The 17,504-nt window shown below is 40.0% G+C and overlaps 1 protein-coding gene across 1 annotated transcript; it reads right to left on the minus strand.

Annotated features, from left to right (window-relative positions):
* Positions 1–622: 622 nt before the first annotated feature.
* Positions 623–17,161, minus strand: HADH (hydroxyacyl-CoA dehydrogenase). The gene is made up of 8 exons (XM_065736501.1): positions 16,968–17,161; positions 14,759–14,887; positions 13,667–13,824; positions 8,862–8,988; positions 7,080–7,169; positions 5,498–5,570; positions 2,058–2,174; positions 623–1,088 (listed from the first exon to the last, which is right to left on the minus strand). Exons 1-8 carry the CDS (start codon positions 17,106–17,108, stop codon positions 970–972), a joined length of 954 nt encoding a protein of 317 aa, XP_065592573.1. The 5' UTR covers positions 17,109–17,161; the 3' UTR covers positions 623–969.
* Positions 17,162–17,504: the final 343 nt, after the last annotated feature.

Raw genomic sequence — 17,504 nt, forward strand, 5'->3', positions numbered from 1 at the left:
TCAACCCTACATGGGCATATCAAGGGCTATGAAACATTATTCATGGAGGGAAACAGAAACAGTCAATTCCTTCATTTTGTTATCCACTCTTTAAGCCTCATAGACATCTTTTATCTGTCAAAGTTGCAGAAATTCATCTACAGATCAGGAGTGACTCCTGAAGTCCTATTTCTGACAAATTCAACTGCATCAACTGAACGGAACAAAAACCTACTATATATTCCATGCCTCCTCCACTGAGGAGCAAAACAAAAGGCTTACCTCAGTTTCAGTTGCCTCAGTCGTTCAATTCTCACTAAGGGTTCTGATCTAGATTTAAGGGAAACTATTTGATGCAGTATTCCACACAGGTAAAATTAACTATCCCCATCCAACCTTTAAGTACTTCCAAATGGCCTATTTGCTAAAGAGAAAAAGAATTTTATTCTGAAATAACAAGGCAAACTTACAAATGCCTCTTTAAGACTTCTCGTGTATGTATGTGCATACATACTTGACGGGTAATCCTAAGGAAAACCCTAATGAAACAACTTGCTGCCTTTCCACCACATTTACCAGAGTGAAGAGACTGCCACCCAGTGGACAAAAACCAAGTACATCAACCACAGACCACGGCAAGCAATACAGAACTGTTGAAAATTTTATTTTTCAGAAAATGTTGTTATTTTTTGAATTTTCCCCCATTAACATAATGTCTTCAAACACATAAATTCAGTTGCCATTCTCTCCTGCACCTGAACAATCAACATCTGCATGAAGGCACTGTACATAAAAGCTTTTCAGAATTATGAGAAAAAGTAATCTACCAAATCAAGCTGACAGCAGAGAGATAGTTATCTAGTGCAATCACTCCATTCAAAGGTGAGTTATGTTCTAAATCCACCTTTGGGAAGGTTTACACAATTCACCTGCAGTACTGCGATGCTGAATTGCATACGCAGATAGTTTAACACCCCTCGAGGTTTAAGTTCATTTGTACTTGTAAAATCCTTCTCCAGTCTTCCTACCCAGCTTCTTTTCTTCTACCAGTCTATCCAGGAGTGGGCTGGGTAGAAAAAGAGGATTGTTGGGCTCTAGTGCATGCCATCCTGGTGGGAGAAAAGAAGTGGATGAATGTGAAATATTCCTGTTTTGCATGTAAAAGCAATAGAATTCTCTATCACTTCAGAAAAGCATTAAGAGGTTAGCAAACTGAAGATTTGAAATTTACTCTAGATTCTCCAAGACCCTTCAATACAGCTTCATAAACCAGGGCAGATGCCACAATTATGAGCAAACCCAGCAGTTGGTCTGTAGGAGTGGTCTGCTCACAACACCTTATAATCTCATGACCTGCACAACTTCTCAAATAGAAAATAGAAGACTGAGTATAAAAAATTAATAGTTTAAATTAAGGCTAGGCTGAAAAGAAATCCAAGTGAAAAAAATGTCCAAGTTTCATTTCTATCTCTGAAAGACATGGTCAGTTTGAGGAAAATAACACCACTTGGCAGTGCTTGTTAAAAGCAAAAGTGATTTCACTGACGACATTATTTTGAAAGTGACATTCTGCCTGGAGAATATTTACACCACTCATTTGCTATTGCACATTCATTTTCCACTTGCCAGTTGAAAGGAAAGGGAGATGGCATAACGGTATCTTTTGAAGTATTTACTGCACTCCCTATTAACTGAGAACATTGTGGCTGGCTGAAAAAGACTAAAGAGCCTCAACTCTTGTTGCTCTCTGTGAGGACATCTTACACCTCTACTACATGTTTCTCTTCTAACTGACTCATTTTTAATCATAAAAAGTTCCACTGACATTACTAATATTTTCCACAGGAACTTGATGCAGTCAGCAAAGCAAGCACTTGTTATATTCCCATCAGTAAGATGCTGTACAAGCATACAATACTGAGCAGAATCCTCATTCCTTCCTCCTTAACAGTTAAAAAAAACCCATGTCATAAGCATGCAGTTTAAACTAATCGTCACATTTTCATTTCATTTCATTTTCATTCATCTGCAAGTTTTCTAAAAAGGGAGAACAAAAAAAGAAAATAAGTACGCAGTACCATCTATAATGTATTTACTGGTATCCAACCCAACATAGTCCAGCAGTTCAAATGGACCCATGGGATAGCCAGCCCCGAGCTTCATAGCAACATCAATATCTTCCTTTGATGCATCTCCTAGAGAAAAGATTGACAGTTTGATGAACAGAGAAGATTCTGCATCTACTTGGCACCAATTATAAATAATTAATAAGGTGTTATTTCACACTGGTGCAGCTCTTCACTGAAATCTCTGCACGTTTCAGAACCACAAAAACTGGGGTCAGCATATATAAAAGTCCATGCTGAAGCATAAAGCTGAATCTCTCACCAAAAAAACCCCAAAAACAAAAAACAAACACCACCACCAAAAAAGAACAACAACAAACCACCTGCAGACCTGCTTCCCATTTTCTTACCCTTCTCTTGCATTTCAATATAGATTTTTGAAGGAGCCACAGCTATTTTTGCTCAACCTACCAGAAAGGCTAGAGGAAGAATCAGTCATTATGAAGACTGAAAGAATTTTGTTTTGAGGCAACTGAATGTTTCAGCTTCATAATATCAGCATCACTTTTTGGACCACATAGGACAGAGCTACCCTTACTGTACAAGGGTTAGAAAACAAGGTATAATACAGGACATACCCAGCTACTCTTAACAGCTGCTCCTGAAGTCAGAGATATGGCCAATAAGCTGATAGGCACTACTCATTTCACTGCAGTTCCCACTAGTCCAGACATCCACATCACCCTTGCGCCAGAAGATAACAGCTTGGTGAAGGAAGCCCTGGATTTAAATATACGTGCCTTGACCCTTGCAGCTCTTACACCAGTGCATCAGTTTACACTTTAGTACAAGCAGTTTTCTGTTGAGACGCCAGCCTGAAGCACCTGGAACTACCACGGTGCAGGTGCAGATTACCCTCTACTCCTTTTATGGGAAGCCGTGATGGCCAACAGACAGACTAGGCAGGCAGGAGGGGAGCAGCAGCAGCTGCACCGTGTGCTTCAGCCATTTTCAGCAGAGGAAAGCCATCAGCTATTGAAGACGGCAGACAGGAGTGACCTGAAGAGTCTGTGCGAAGGTGAAATGTAATTTTTGATTCCCAGGATTATTAAAAAAAACCTGAATGATCAGAAATTCATAACTTCTACTTCAGCGCTGCTTTGCAAGTGTCGCACTTAATCCTGACTCCATTCCTTTGCTGGGAATGTATGTTTTGTGCTGTCACAAAAGCAGATCTCCAATGTGAATTTTGATCAAGGCAGTGCACTACTTTGCAGATCCTATAAGAAAGTTGAAGATAAACAAACCCCAGAGGGACTTGCTAAATACTCTTCATTCAGGCTGTTCAGAACCTTAGCAGACCACAGCCTATGCAGTTTATATACCCCAAGTCAGACGATCTTATAAATAATTTCTCAAAAACCTGCTATAAAGGCAGCAGCTTCAGTAATAGTCCTGTACAAAACAACAACTGTACCTTATTTTACTCTTTAAAGGTGAGAATCCCCTTTTTAATTTTAAAAATTTATTTTGAATATAATTGAAGACACACAAGCACTCGATTCGTTTTAGGTTGATGCTTATGTAACTTACTTCTTCTGTCAACACATTTGACCCCCTTTGTCACCTGCCAGCATACAGTCGCATTGCAATACAATTAAAAACAGTAAGAATCAAACGAGCATTGCACCCCTAGTTCATACAGTCTGACAGTATATTGCAGATTTCCATAGGAAATAGACTGCCTTTTTGTTTTTCTACTGAGGGCAATACAGGCTAGCACATGCTAGTATTTCAATATGCCTTTGCTTAAATCACTGTTGATACACCAAAAGTATTTTGCCTATGCAAAATTATGCAAGTCCTTACCCACCTAACCCATGAAGATTCCGTTTAAGTAAAGATGTAAGGACTTTAGTACTTCAAGACGGTATGCCAGGGCTTGGGGTTGCCAAGAAACCCAAATTCCTTACTGTTGTGGCTGACAATCCAGCTAAAGAGTCTACTCTACAAGCTAATGCAAAGATGTGATAACAATTTACCATGATCCAATAAGAAGTAAAAACCAGAGGACAACCATCAGGCTTTTCAAAACATCAATGTGGTTTTTACACTGATGTTTTAGAAGTCAATAAATAAATAAATTGACTTGAAGAAGTTTGGCAATATCGTACTGCTGTACAAAACACAAACAGAATAAAAATGAAATCAAAATACTGTTTTGCCTAGACAGAAAGCAGTCAATTTTAACAACAATTTCAGTGACTGTTTTCTTCTACATTTCATTAAAAGTTCTCTTGTCTCCTGAAATACATGTAACAATACATGTCTCTCAAAGGCACCTCTTTTACACACGTTAGAGCACCCACACACTGCTTAAAAACTCTGACTTTTTCTGAAAGAATAATGTCCCCTTGCATTCATGCCTTTGCCTTTCAAGTTGCTAAAATTTTCTTTTCTCTGTTTGAGATGTAATTATCCATTTGTTGATGGATAAACAAGTAGTGTTAGCTTTTATTTCTTTTTTCCTGGAGATCAAGCCATTCCTTCTGTATGATATAAAACAGATTTTTAATATTTAAAGCATATTTGGTGGAATCCTGATAATGCAGTGCTTTCATCTATAAAAACTGGTGTTTTCAAAAACAAAATGTTTGAAATGATGTTATTAAATAGCATGCTTCTATGAACAGAACACTTGAAATAAAAGCAATTATACTCCAGAATTTCCTCTACCCATTCATATTATTGGCTTGTTTCCTTCCCAAAACACTTAGGAATGCTTTGAAAAATGTAGCAATTCTTTAGGTATTTCTTGTTACTTCCACCTACCCTCAGTATTAATGTCAAAGAGACCTACAATAAAACAGAAGGGCCTAAAGAAGGTACGTTTAAAAAAATGACATAGAAGAGGAATAGAAGGTTATACAGAGCAATGGTTAAGCCCATATCACTTGTATGACAGTACTGTTATGCGATACTGAATAGTATACTGCTTAACCTACCTGAAAATTGGTGTTTTATTTCACAAACCCAATGACAGTAACCTTTGGAGACCTTCCCTCAGGGTCCTTCCATCATGAGATTTTCAGGCATTTTTATAATGGTCTCTTGGGAGCCCATTCTCCTCTTAGGAGAAGTGAGTCCCTGCTCAGCTGGCAGAGAACATTTTTATAGCGCTATTAAGCTCACCTTTCCAAACCAGAAATATGTTTTACCAGCAGAAATTTCCCATACCGGTTGGTAATCAGGAACTTACAACTTCGCACACTCTGGCATTTCAATTGGTAGTTTACATCTTTTCAGATGCACAGATTGGTTCATTCCTGCTGTACACTATTCACTGCCAGTCTTTAAGGTGTGAAAGTTTGGAGGGAATCCCAACATTTTTCTGAATGAATACAACATTTAGCAGCATCATACATTCTCTGAAGTAATAAACCAAGAAGTACCTCTCTCAAGTAGTCGAACAGCTTCCATCATATATGGCACCAAGAGACGGTTTACAATAAAACCTGGAGTATCCTGAGAAATAAAAAACAGTAGGATTCTAAATAAACATTCTTTACCAGTACTATTTGTTATGTATCATTTGAATATAATGGTATGAACACACGTTAAATCATCAACTGCTGGTATGCTCTAAACTGTATCATTCATCTCATTTATCTGCTTGCTATTCAAACACAAACGACGAGTTTCACTGTCTAGGCATGGCACGTAAACATTTGCTCTTGCTTGAGAGCAATAGAGACTACTACAAATCCAATTCATTACTCTTAGAACAGTTTAATGTGGGTCATCGGAAAATGCCCTTTCCTTGGCAAAATTCTGCTGATATAATTTCCTGGAGAGATAAAAGTAGTTCTCCCCTAACAGTATTTTTATTGTGTTGTTCACTGCTAAAATTCCCAGTTAAACAATGTACCTCTACTCCAGTGCTCACTGCTAAAGCACACTTTTGAAGGTTAGGATCACTTCAGAAGCAAACAGTAATGCTACCAATGTAATGGATAGATACATTCTATCAAACTTACACATAACTTATTTAATGCAAGCTTTAAAGAAAATCAAAAATACAAAATGAGAAATAGCTAAATAGCTTTCCAAAGTATGATTTCACAATTCTACAACTGTGTCATGTGTTCATTGATTCACTCTGTTTTGTCTCATTGTTTAAACCAGAGAATACCAAACAACTCACTTCAATTCCCTCAGCAAACAAGAACCAAAAAACCCCAGATGTTTTGTGTGGTTTTTTGAGCCTGACCATATTCCTGCATTATCATCTACTCAAGGTAGTTTATAAACAATATCTGATCATTTATCACACCATCTAATCACACTGCAAACTGGAAAATTGCAGCGGAAACAGGAAAATGAAGTTACCTAAGGTCACACAGCAATGTAGCAGCACAGCCAAAATTGGAGACCAACATCCAGAAATCTGATAACTACCAGATTTCAGGCCCTTATTTTCATGACAAAATGCCTCCTGGGGGCTGCAAAACTTAAGGCAGTAGCTTGCATAAAGCTTCCCAGATTACAACTGAAGGGATTTGGAAAGAGTGTGCTTGGGATGTGAGGTGTTCCTCCAGAGAAAAAATAAAATTGTAAAGCAACAAAGATTAATATGGGTCTAGTTACTGCAGTCTTAAAAAAAAAAAAAAAACTTGTAATGATCACACACCAGGGAGAATCCATCCAATTGCTTCACAGTACAAGATGTAGCAGTCTCACCTCTAACATAGATAAAGATGAGCTTCTGCTTAAGCTTTCCAGCCCAGGCTTCCGTAGGACTGGAAAAGAAAAAACCAAACACTGATACCTGTGCTGCTACCTCTCTAATCTGAGGAATCTGTGATCAACGTGGGAATTTTCTTTGTCAAAATGTTTTTAGCAGGGAAGAGAACCTGGACAGAAAAAAGTCTGTCAGTTCTAATGTGCTCTTGTAACCTACTCAAAACCACTGCCTTAAAATCAAGTTTTCAAGAACAAATCTTCTGAACTCCATAGAATCCAAACTGTACTCACCTTACAACTGACAGGACTTTTTCCTACTGCTTTACTGAAATCTACAAGCGACTCAAAAGTCTTTTGGCTAGTCATTGGAGTCTTGATGACCTGGGCAGGAAGGGAAAGCATAAGCACATTTATTAGCAGTACAGCAATGATTGAATTCGTATAGAATTTCACACACCAAAAAAAAAAAAAACCCACAATGAATATATATGTAACAAACAGATCTATTTTTAAGATAGATTTAGCATTTTACGTGCTTTCTAATTTTACACATCACAGAATCATAGGGGTTGGAAGGGACCTCCAGAGATCATACAGTCCAACCCACCTGCCAAAGCAGGTTCCCTACACCAGGTACATCTATGACATATTTTCCCACTCAGCCAGTATGAAAAGTAAAAGGGACTATCCTTTTGGAATTCCACTTGGAGATCATAATATAATAGAAAAAATTCAGAAGTCACAATCTCCGTTTCCTTGGGAAACGCATCGGCACTGCTCTAGAAAATCCTATTAGAGAGTTCCTGATAAAAAAGGGCGCAATTTCCATCCTGCACCCAACGCAAACTACTCATCAAGTGGAGTGACTTTGAGCTAGGGCATTCATCACTCAGGTGAAAAAAAAATTACTGAGACTGGCTGCAGAAGTCATACAGAGGTGTTTTGTTTTGTTTTCACCAGTGTTGATAGATATCTTCAGTATTTTTCAAACTCCACAGGAGCTTAGCTCAGATTTCTGAAGACTAACATTTGTTTTAGAAACAAGGCTCAGAACATTTCATCTCCACAGGTAAAGTTCTGGTGACAAGTAGTTCTTAGCAGAGAAAACATTAAGTCTATGTCAGCCTAAGGAATTTCGCTAGGATTTTCGTTATCTCTGACACTACATTTAAAACAAGTACGTGAAATTCTGTAGCAGACTGGCCAAAACGCAGAGTTAATTTTCACTTAAGTTCTTGTGAGCTCTAGATGATCAAGACTGGCTGTAACAATCACACACTCTCCCAAAGATGCAAATTCCTTTGTAGTTTAGCTCATCTCCATTTCTATTGCGTAGACAGATTGCTTTGGGGGTTATTTTTTTGTTAGGTTTTGGTTTGGTCTGGTCTGGGTTTCTTTTTTGAGTGGAGAGAGGGAGAAGAGAAAAAAAGCAGAGGAAGAAATACCCGACAGTTTTACTGCAATGAGACCTTTACTTCTGAGGCTCAGACTCTTGTATCCAATTATCTACTCATTCTGCTCCGATTTTAAGTATTACTAGAAATTACAAAACGTAGCCCAAGTTTGTATACTTAGAATGAAGAGCTACATAAAAGAAATTCTTCATAGTTCCTTGAAGACTGTGAAACCTTGTAATGTTAACTGATTTTAATCCTTTCAGAACAATGTGGAACACTGAATAAACATGACTTACTTTGCTTCACAAGTCACAAGGCAGCAACGTTCATCAGCAGATAAATTTTGTATCAAACCCACACTGTTAATAATCAATTCCTCTGTCAGTCAGTAGAGGATTTTGTTTAAGCTGCCAACAGTTCTTATTAATCAGCCAGTTTGCATGACTGAAAGGGCAGTCCCATTGAGAACTATGGAGCCTTGAGACAGAGCAGTTACCTGAGTTTGTTCATTCTGCTCCTTGACAGAGACTGCACCACCCTCTTATCACTAAAGGTAGCTCATTCTACATCAGAGGAGATGCAAACTGAGATCTGCCCTTTCATCGAACTCATTTCTCAGTGAAAACAAATGCATTACCTTGCAGCAGTAGTTATTAAGTTGTTCTAGAATTCTTACCTCCACAAGCTTCATCATAGGCACAGGGTTGAAGAAATGGAGGCCACCAAATCGGTCCTGCCTGGTGGTCGAGTTAGCCAACTGTGTGATTTGCAAGGACGAAGTGTTGCTCGCAAATATTGTATGCCTGGAAAAAAGAAACAAACGGATCGTAAAAACGACAGCTATCTTTCTGACAGCAGGAGATAGGGGCACTACACCTAAGAAGGCATCCACTGGCTAACCAACTGCAGAACTCTCAGAAATATCTCTGCAGATTAACACTTTAATTTTGCTGCAGTATAGATTAAGCAATGATGAAATAACCACTAGAAGAGCAGTGTGAGTTTCTGACTCCCAGGAGAGTATGCTGAATACTGTATCAAGTCAAAGAAGAAAGATTCTCCAAGTGGATTTTTTTTTTCTTAGAGCCTCAAATCTACTCCAGGTAATTCCTTTAGGAATTTAGGCTTCAGGAAACCCAATACAATTTTTTAATCATCTCAATAGATACCCGATCATTTGACATGTCAAATAAGCAAAATAAACATTGTGGAGCTTTGAAAACACTTGTAAACTTTTATTTATTTGTATTTTTATTTTTTAAATAATGACCAATCACAGACATGGTCAGTAAACTTCCCACCAGAGCAAAGAGCTATTGAAATTAAATAAATCAATACTACTACATACATACATACATCCTTAAAGGATGCACAAAAATCACACGAATTTCAAGACAATTTCACAGACTTAAACCACACTTATTATTCCAATTCGTAATGCTTCTTTCAGAAATACCTCAGAATCTCAATAGCCCTGATGTACACACATCACACAGAAAACTCACATACGTGACTTTTTCCAAATCATGGGAATCAAAACCTAAATTACAAATGAAACTCTACCTTTCATTCTGGACTGTATTCTACTCACCTATCAAAAACTATCCTACTGGATTTACCACATGTTCATCTAGATTGGTAGTTTGTTTACATTTTACTAAGGCATAACTAAGCTTCACAATAGAGACTTATACATTTAAGCCCTAGAAACATAACAGCACTATAGAAGAGTACATTTGAGAATAAAATAACACATCTAGGTATTTCCATTTTTTTATTATGCTTTCTCAGCTGTGAGGATTTCTTAAGGATAAGTTAATAAAATACACTGAGAATTCTTGTTAACACTCCTTACAAATATTCTTTCATTATTTCTCCACCATAAAGCGGGCTCACATTGTTCTCAGGCAAGCTACTACAAAGACTACTTTGCATTTCACAGTTTTGACCTTGAAAGGTCAGTTCACCCAATCAACACTTGCATTCACTGCAAATCTGCTCCTGGATTCCAATATTCTTATGAAAACTTAATGAACCCACTCGTAAAACCAGCAATGATTACAACTCACACCATAATGGGCTTAAAGCAAGAGATTTTACTTCAGTATCACTTCTGCTGGTGTACACAGTAACCTCATGTAACATAAAGCCTTGGGAAATATAACATTAAATTTATGCTGTGTACAAGGGCATTTTATTTACACTTACCAATTGATTTAAATGGATTGTAAAACAGAATTTGCATGTCTCCACGACATAGATTATATTATCTATGCTTCAGGTGACAGAAGAGCCTGAAGGTTTATGAAAGCAGCAACGCTAGCAGAGCTTTTTTGATACTTTTTCAGGCACCAGCATGGTTTTGCTTAGTGCCACCTAGTGGGTCACAGCAAGAAATCAAACACAAACACCAGAGAAACATCACTTTGGCAAAACTTGCTTTTATAGTCTAGTTCACCATGCAGTGAGCACTGAAGAACACCCTTTTTATAACACTTTCATAACACACTGATGAAAGCTGAATATGCTGAACTGCCCCAAACCACTAGCCACAATCCATATCTAGAGATAAGTCCTAGACCAAGAAATGCTGATGGGCATTTCCACCAGCCAGAGATTAACAGAAGGCAAAAGCTCTTACGAAAGTGGCTATCTGAAGTCTTCTCACGGGATCATTATCATCCTTTTTGGAAAGTGCTGCAGTGTTTAAAGTGTCCCTAAAATCATGAAAGATGCAAGGATATAAAAGTAATAAAAGACACAAAAACCTAGCCTGACGTTTTCACAACCAGAACACGAGGACTGAACACAAGAGGAGGAAAACAGAACTCAAAAGTTGGTAGCAACACTTAAATCACCTTTTCTGAAGATGATAATCATACAGTGTTGTAACAGTTGGCAGATAACACAACACTTGGAGTACTTCTGAAAGAGCAAGCACTTTTTGCAAAGCACTGCTGAAAGTATAGAAAAGGATTTCTTCAGACTGATGATCTGAGACCAAGAAAATGCACTCACAGCTTTATCTGCACAAATGACAGATTCCAGCACTCTCTGGGCCTGCCTAACTCTCTGTGCTCACTGCATTTTCTCTGAAAACTTATTTGAAATTCACTCTGCAAGCACATAACCACCAAATAAAACTTCTCACACAAAGGAATACCTTTCTCATTCCCCTCCATTTACAGATCCTCTTTCAGAGGAATCATATCTCTTTTCAAGAGAAAAAAGAAAGGAGGAAGAAATAAGCTTGCTGTGTTTTGTTTGGTTTTAATGCAATGCTTTAGTTTTGTGGTCATCTTGATTTGAGAGGTCATTGTAGCACAAATACATGAGAGAAGCATGCAGCACTGCAGCTGAGGAAATTAATGAAACCCAGGATACAGTGCAAATGAAGAAAGATGCAAAGCTTATATACAGCTTATATTCCAAAGGCATGACCTTGTCTGACCAACACAGTCCTTTATATTTCAATCAGTTGCTAGTCAACCCTATATAAGTGCAAATGTTTGAATTATGAGAAGTCCTACCTCTTCAGAAGCCATGTGTTCCATAATCATAATGCATGGTTCAAAAAGACATCAGCGTCCAAGGCCTCACAGTTACAGAACGCCTCCCAAGACTCAAAGCTATCTTTAAACAAATCTTGACTTTATTATGTATCAGCCACAAGATCTCCACTAAGCTGTTGCAACACTGAGTAAGCTCAAATAGTTAATTCCAGAAACTTCCAAATGTCCAATGTAGCAAAGGCTGCACAGCACCTGTGCTGACAGGGAGAACTTTCCCACCCATCACGGTGCCACATGGAATAAGCTAAATTCTCTTCTTCATTCAAAACGCAGAAAAACACTGACAAGACATTGCTGCCCTTCCTCACATTATTCACAACTTCCTATACTGAGTAGTATAGATACAAACAGTTGTGTATCATTCTAACAGCTACTATTTTAAATACTTGGCAACTAAGTTTCGCTATCTTAGTAGCTTTTCTCCCTTTTCATCTAGAACTTCTGCGCTCCAGCTCATATTCCTTACCATCCACTTCGCTTTATTTCAGCCTCTACATTCACACGTTTAACACCATTCCCAGTTTTCCTTTTACAGAAGATTTCTTGTCTGATGTCAGTGTCCCTTTTCCCAGTGCTGAAGAGTCACACTTTTGTATCCCCCATACCTTTTAACACTCAGTAGCATAAAACTCAATGTTTTGAGACAGCAATGTTTATAAGCCACTCAGTCTGAGTACAAATGGCTTAAGTTTTTCCATTATGAATCATTAAATGAGGCACCAAGTCCCTGCAACTACTTCTTCCTGCTAGCTGGCTCTAAATGGTTTGCTATTTAACTCTAATTTGCTCATTAACTTTCTCTGCTGAATACAGAGAAAAATCCAGGCAAACAATGGCCTGTTTTTATAAAATACGGACAACCTGGTCTTGACATCGTGGCAACTGCAAAAGGCAGCTACTTCCTTTTCTTTGTCTATCAGTCTTCAGCCCTTCAGCAGGTTAGACTGTTCTCAGAGCAAGGTTATTTTTTTGTGTGATCATTTATTCTTTTCAGAAATGCCAGGTGACTTTGAACACTGTGTGACACAGCCTGAAAACCTCTCTAGGCTGAAGTCAACTCGTGATAACATCTTTGCTCCACTACCATTATACACAAGCTGAAACTTGCTTAGTCCTGTGGTCAATAAACCCAGAGCACCTCTTGGGCAGTACTCCCAGCTTTAGCTGTACTAGTTAGAACTCCAACCTGTGAGCAGTCAAGGTGTTGTGACTTAAGGATTGAGCTCCTGAAACTGCATACTCAGCTTAACAGGCTTTGGGGTTTTGTATACAACCGAACAGTAACTTTGCAACTGTTACCCAATAAAGGTCAAGGAAAATTCCAAAGATTTTAAGTAATCCAGTGGGTGCAAGATAAGAAACAATAACTGGCAATAAACTATTTCGAAACTTCTGTGATAGAAAGTAAACTTGAATCCCTTAAGCTGTAACTTACAGTTAAGAGGCTGAAACCTCTTAAAACTTGTTCATGCTGGGCACACCAAAAATAAATATTTCATTCCACTTCCCTATTTAAATATGGGAACAAGTATGCTGACCACACTCTATCTGTACCAGGACAAGCTTATTCAACAGTTGTGCATCTTCACTTTGAAAAAGCAAGCTTGTTGAGTAGATGGACAAAGTTTACCTCTAATCACACCATGAAGCACAAGAAATGAGGCAATGCAACAAGTAAATAAACCAGATGAATACACCTAGAAGAGTTTGCAACATATGCACTCGGCAGAAGAACCATTGCATGCAACATCATCAGAATTAGTCTAAGGATAAAAGCTTCTTGTTTTAAGAAAAAAAAACAACTTAGAAAATGAGGAATTAACAGTGCAAGAAAAACAAACAAAACGAAACACAAAAAAAAAAATCCAGAGGGGCACTTTTTTAAATGAAACAGAAAAAACATACGTACTCTGGAGCAAACTTATCCAGTCTCTTGAAGAGTTCGTTTTTAATTTCTTGATTCTCCACGATGGCTTCAATCACCAGATCCGTGCTATGAACCACTGCTACTGCATCTGTGCTTGTTGTGATGTTCTTTAAAGTCTTCTCAACGAACTCAGCACCAGCCTGAAACATCCCAAGAACGTGCAATAATATTTCATTTCTTTTTACATTAAAACTCCCACATATGCTCTGAAGCCCTCAAAACTTCAAGTGTGCTGTGATGTTTCCAAACCAATCAGAAAGTTCCAAGCAAAAAGAGATACGATGCTTTCACTGACACAAAATTTTCTTCAATAACTGATCTGTTTTGAAGTAAATAGGAGATCCTCAAAGTCTTCCTGTTATTAATAATTATTTGTTGCAATCCAACCTTTAGCTTCAGAGTTTAAACTAACAACTGACTGGTCCATCAGTACTTTCTGAGAGAACAAAGACTTGCCCATCACAGAGAAGAACTTTTCCTATTCCAAACCTCTGCACAGCTTTCATTCAGTGAAGTAATGATCTGGTTTCACAATTCACTTCTATGATATGTGCTAGTTCATTCAAGTGAAATGGCCTGCTATGCAGTGCCACTGAGAACGAGGTGGGGAGGAGGGAGAAGATTTAATTTTCTGACTATCAAAGCTGCCAATCACTAACAGCCACTGTGAGGATGGAAATAAAGAATTCCCAAGACTCTGAAAGGGAAATCGAAACGTTATACAAGTGAGGTCCTATCTGCACACTAGAACATAATGTCATATATTTACCATATGAACAGTTTTCCTCTGGATTAAAAGACTCCCCATAATAATGTATAATAATAATTATAGTGTTCTGCTTATCCTGTCATTACTATATTTTGTCTTCTGTACTCATGCAAACAAGCTCTCTCTCATTTTCCTTGCCTTACTGCATTGCTCATTCTGGTAACTGTAAACACCAGTATACATTATGCATGTGAGCCAGTATATTAGTATGCTCTGTAATGCATAACTGTAAACAACATCAGAATCCCATACAGTAGCTTTATTCTCCTGTGTTTTCCCAACAGTAGGAATAGAAAGACATCAACCTCAGGCTTATCTGCAAACTTCTTCTTAGTCACTCTCTTCAAACTCTCTTCAATTCCTTTTGTAGACTTCTTAAGGATTTCATCTGACTGGTCTACTAACACCACAGTGTGACCACTGGCTGCTGCAACCTGAAAATTAAAAACAGATTCAACATCATGATCATAAACAACCATACCGATCTGTTGGGGCAGACCACTGACTAAATTAAACAAAACAGAGCTACAAGGCACTGAATCAAGAATTAAGTGCTTTACTAGAAAACATAAAATGCTGCAAACGTTTGTGGCAGAACAAAAGGTTGAAAGGACTAAAACAACTTTAGAGAAAAAGAAATCCGTTTGTCTGTCCAGTTATAGCAGAACATTGCTGATGAACTGGTACAGAATCATAGAGAAATGAAGACCTCCCTTTTTGCAGTTCATTCTTACCATGTGTGCATCTACAAGAAAGAAGAAAAACTGCAAGAGGTCGTACCACCTCTCTGCAATTCAAACATGCATTTTACTCTCTCCTCTATTCAGTGACCTTAACAACTACTACAGATGAAACAACAGCGTGGAGAAGTTGAAGCTTTCTTCACAATGAAGTGCTCTTCATGTGGCAGAATGAGAAATTAGGAACTCCTCACTTTCAGCCATAATATTGGTTAGTTTCTCCTGACAGGAGGAGAAATATATAATTTCTTAAGTGTTCTAAACAGGAGAGACCTCAGTCTGTCGTAATCACACCTGTTAATACACTAACATCACTAATAATTTTAGACTTAAATCAGAGACAGGTGGTCAGCAAAACAGTCCTTGGTCTAACAGAAGACTGCAACTTCTGTTACTAAGAAATGCCACGTTTCTCTTGATTCTCTGAAACACGTGATTAAACAGTATATGCAGATCAAGTCTCTTTCCCTGCAGAGTTACAACCCTTACGTAGCACATGTGCTCCTCAAACAAGAACACAACTTTCTTCAAAAGCGCTCTTTGAAGGTTCCTTCAGAGGAAGCCTCAAGTTCTAGCATCAAGGTACAGAACTGTAGAATCATTTGATTTGGAAGAGACCTCAAAGGTCACCCGGTACAACTGCCTTGCAATGAACAGGGGCACCTACAGCTCTGTCAGGTGCTCAGACAAGTTAATAAACAACTTAACTGATTTCTCCAGATTTGACAAAAAAATAAACCTACGTTTCTGAGAAGGAAACTCACTAAGTCAACAAAAGGAAGAACTGCAGTTCACGAACTTGCACCTCCCTTCTGGGTTCCATTTGTGAAAAGGGGCAGATACGCAGGCTGCTGGACACTTGGGCTGCTGCTGGGAAGCACCCTGGCAGTTTGGACATGGGGATCCTTCTGTGCACCTCCTGTCTGCACCTCCCATCACTGGCAGCATTGCTCAGCCACAGAATCACAGAATTGTAGGGTTTGGAAGGGACCTCTAGAGATCACTGAGTCCAACCCCCACCAAAGCAGCTCCCTAGCCCAGGTTGCACAGGTAGGCATCCAGGTGGGTCTTGAATATATGCAGAGAAGGAGACTCCACCACCTCTCTGTGCAGCTGTGCCACTGCTCCATCACTGCACTGTGAAGAAGTTCATGCGCACATTCGTACAGAAATTACCTATGCTTCAGTTTGTGGCCATTTCCCCTCATCCTATTATCACACACTGCTGAGAAGAGTCCGGCCTCACCCCTTTGCCTCCCACTCCTTAGATATTTATAGACACGGATCAGATCCCCTCTGAATCTTCTTTTTTCAAGGCTGAACAGACCCAGGTCTCACAGCTCTAGGGTTAAAGAAGAACCTGAGAGCCAAAGGCCAGTGATTGAACACGGGGAAAATAAATTCTCTATAAACATTAACCTCCTGGTAACGCTGCACATGACAGAGGGCCTGATGTTCATCTTAGGCGGTGCATGCTATTTAAAGAACCAATAATAACGTCACTAGAAAGACAGAAGTTTCTCTCTCAGCCCTGGCTTTTCCAAACGTTACTGCGTACTTTCCGGCTTACAGACAGCCCGCGCTTTGCGCTGAGGGCCGTCCCAACATCGTAAAACACGGAGCTCGGGTCTTCCCGCCCTTTCGGGAGCTGAGCGCCGCACGCAGCAGCGGCCGCCCCTTATGACCCCGCGTAGAGGAAGGCCGAGAAGACCGCTCCCGCTCCGGGAGAAGCGCCGGGCCGCCGGCAGTAACACCACGCGGACGCCACGCTCACCTGGGCGATGCCGGCACCCATGAGGCCGCCGCCGATGACCGTCACGTGCTTGACGATCAGCTTCTTGGCGGCCGCCGTGGCGGCGGCGGCGGCGGAGGAGGACGAGGCCGCGCGCACGAAGGGGCGGGTGGCGAAGGCCATGGCGGTAGCGAAGGCGCGCGGCGCGGACGAGGGGACCTTCGCCTGCGGGACCGGGCGGGGCGAGGGCCGCGCTCCGCCCCGGGGAGCGGCCGTCCGGGCCTTAAGCGCTCTGCGCGTACCGCTGTGCCGAGCGGGGTCAGCGCAGGGGACGTGCTGCCGTGTGCTTTTAGAACTCCTCGCTAGCACTGGGCTGGCGGCCTGCCGGCAAGGCCGCTCCCCTCGCCGTCCTGTGGCAGCGTCCTTCTCTCAAGCTGTGCCCTGCTGCCCCAGCCGGCAGCATTGCAGCACATCGTGCTTCTAAGCTACAACGGGCCCAGGGCCCCGTCCAGGCCGGCCGTGCACACCAATCCTTGAGTTGTTGCTTTGTGAACATTACTGACTGAATCCTATCAGATA

The sequence above is a fragment of the Cyrtonyx montezumae genome, unplaced genomic scaffold (genome assembly GCF_038088225.1).
Source record: "Cyrtonyx montezumae isolate F1298 unplaced genomic scaffold, pur_monq_1.0 scaffold_2, whole genome shotgun sequence".
NCBI lineage: Eukaryota > Metazoa > Chordata > Aves > Galliformes > Odontophoridae > Cyrtonyx > Cyrtonyx montezumae.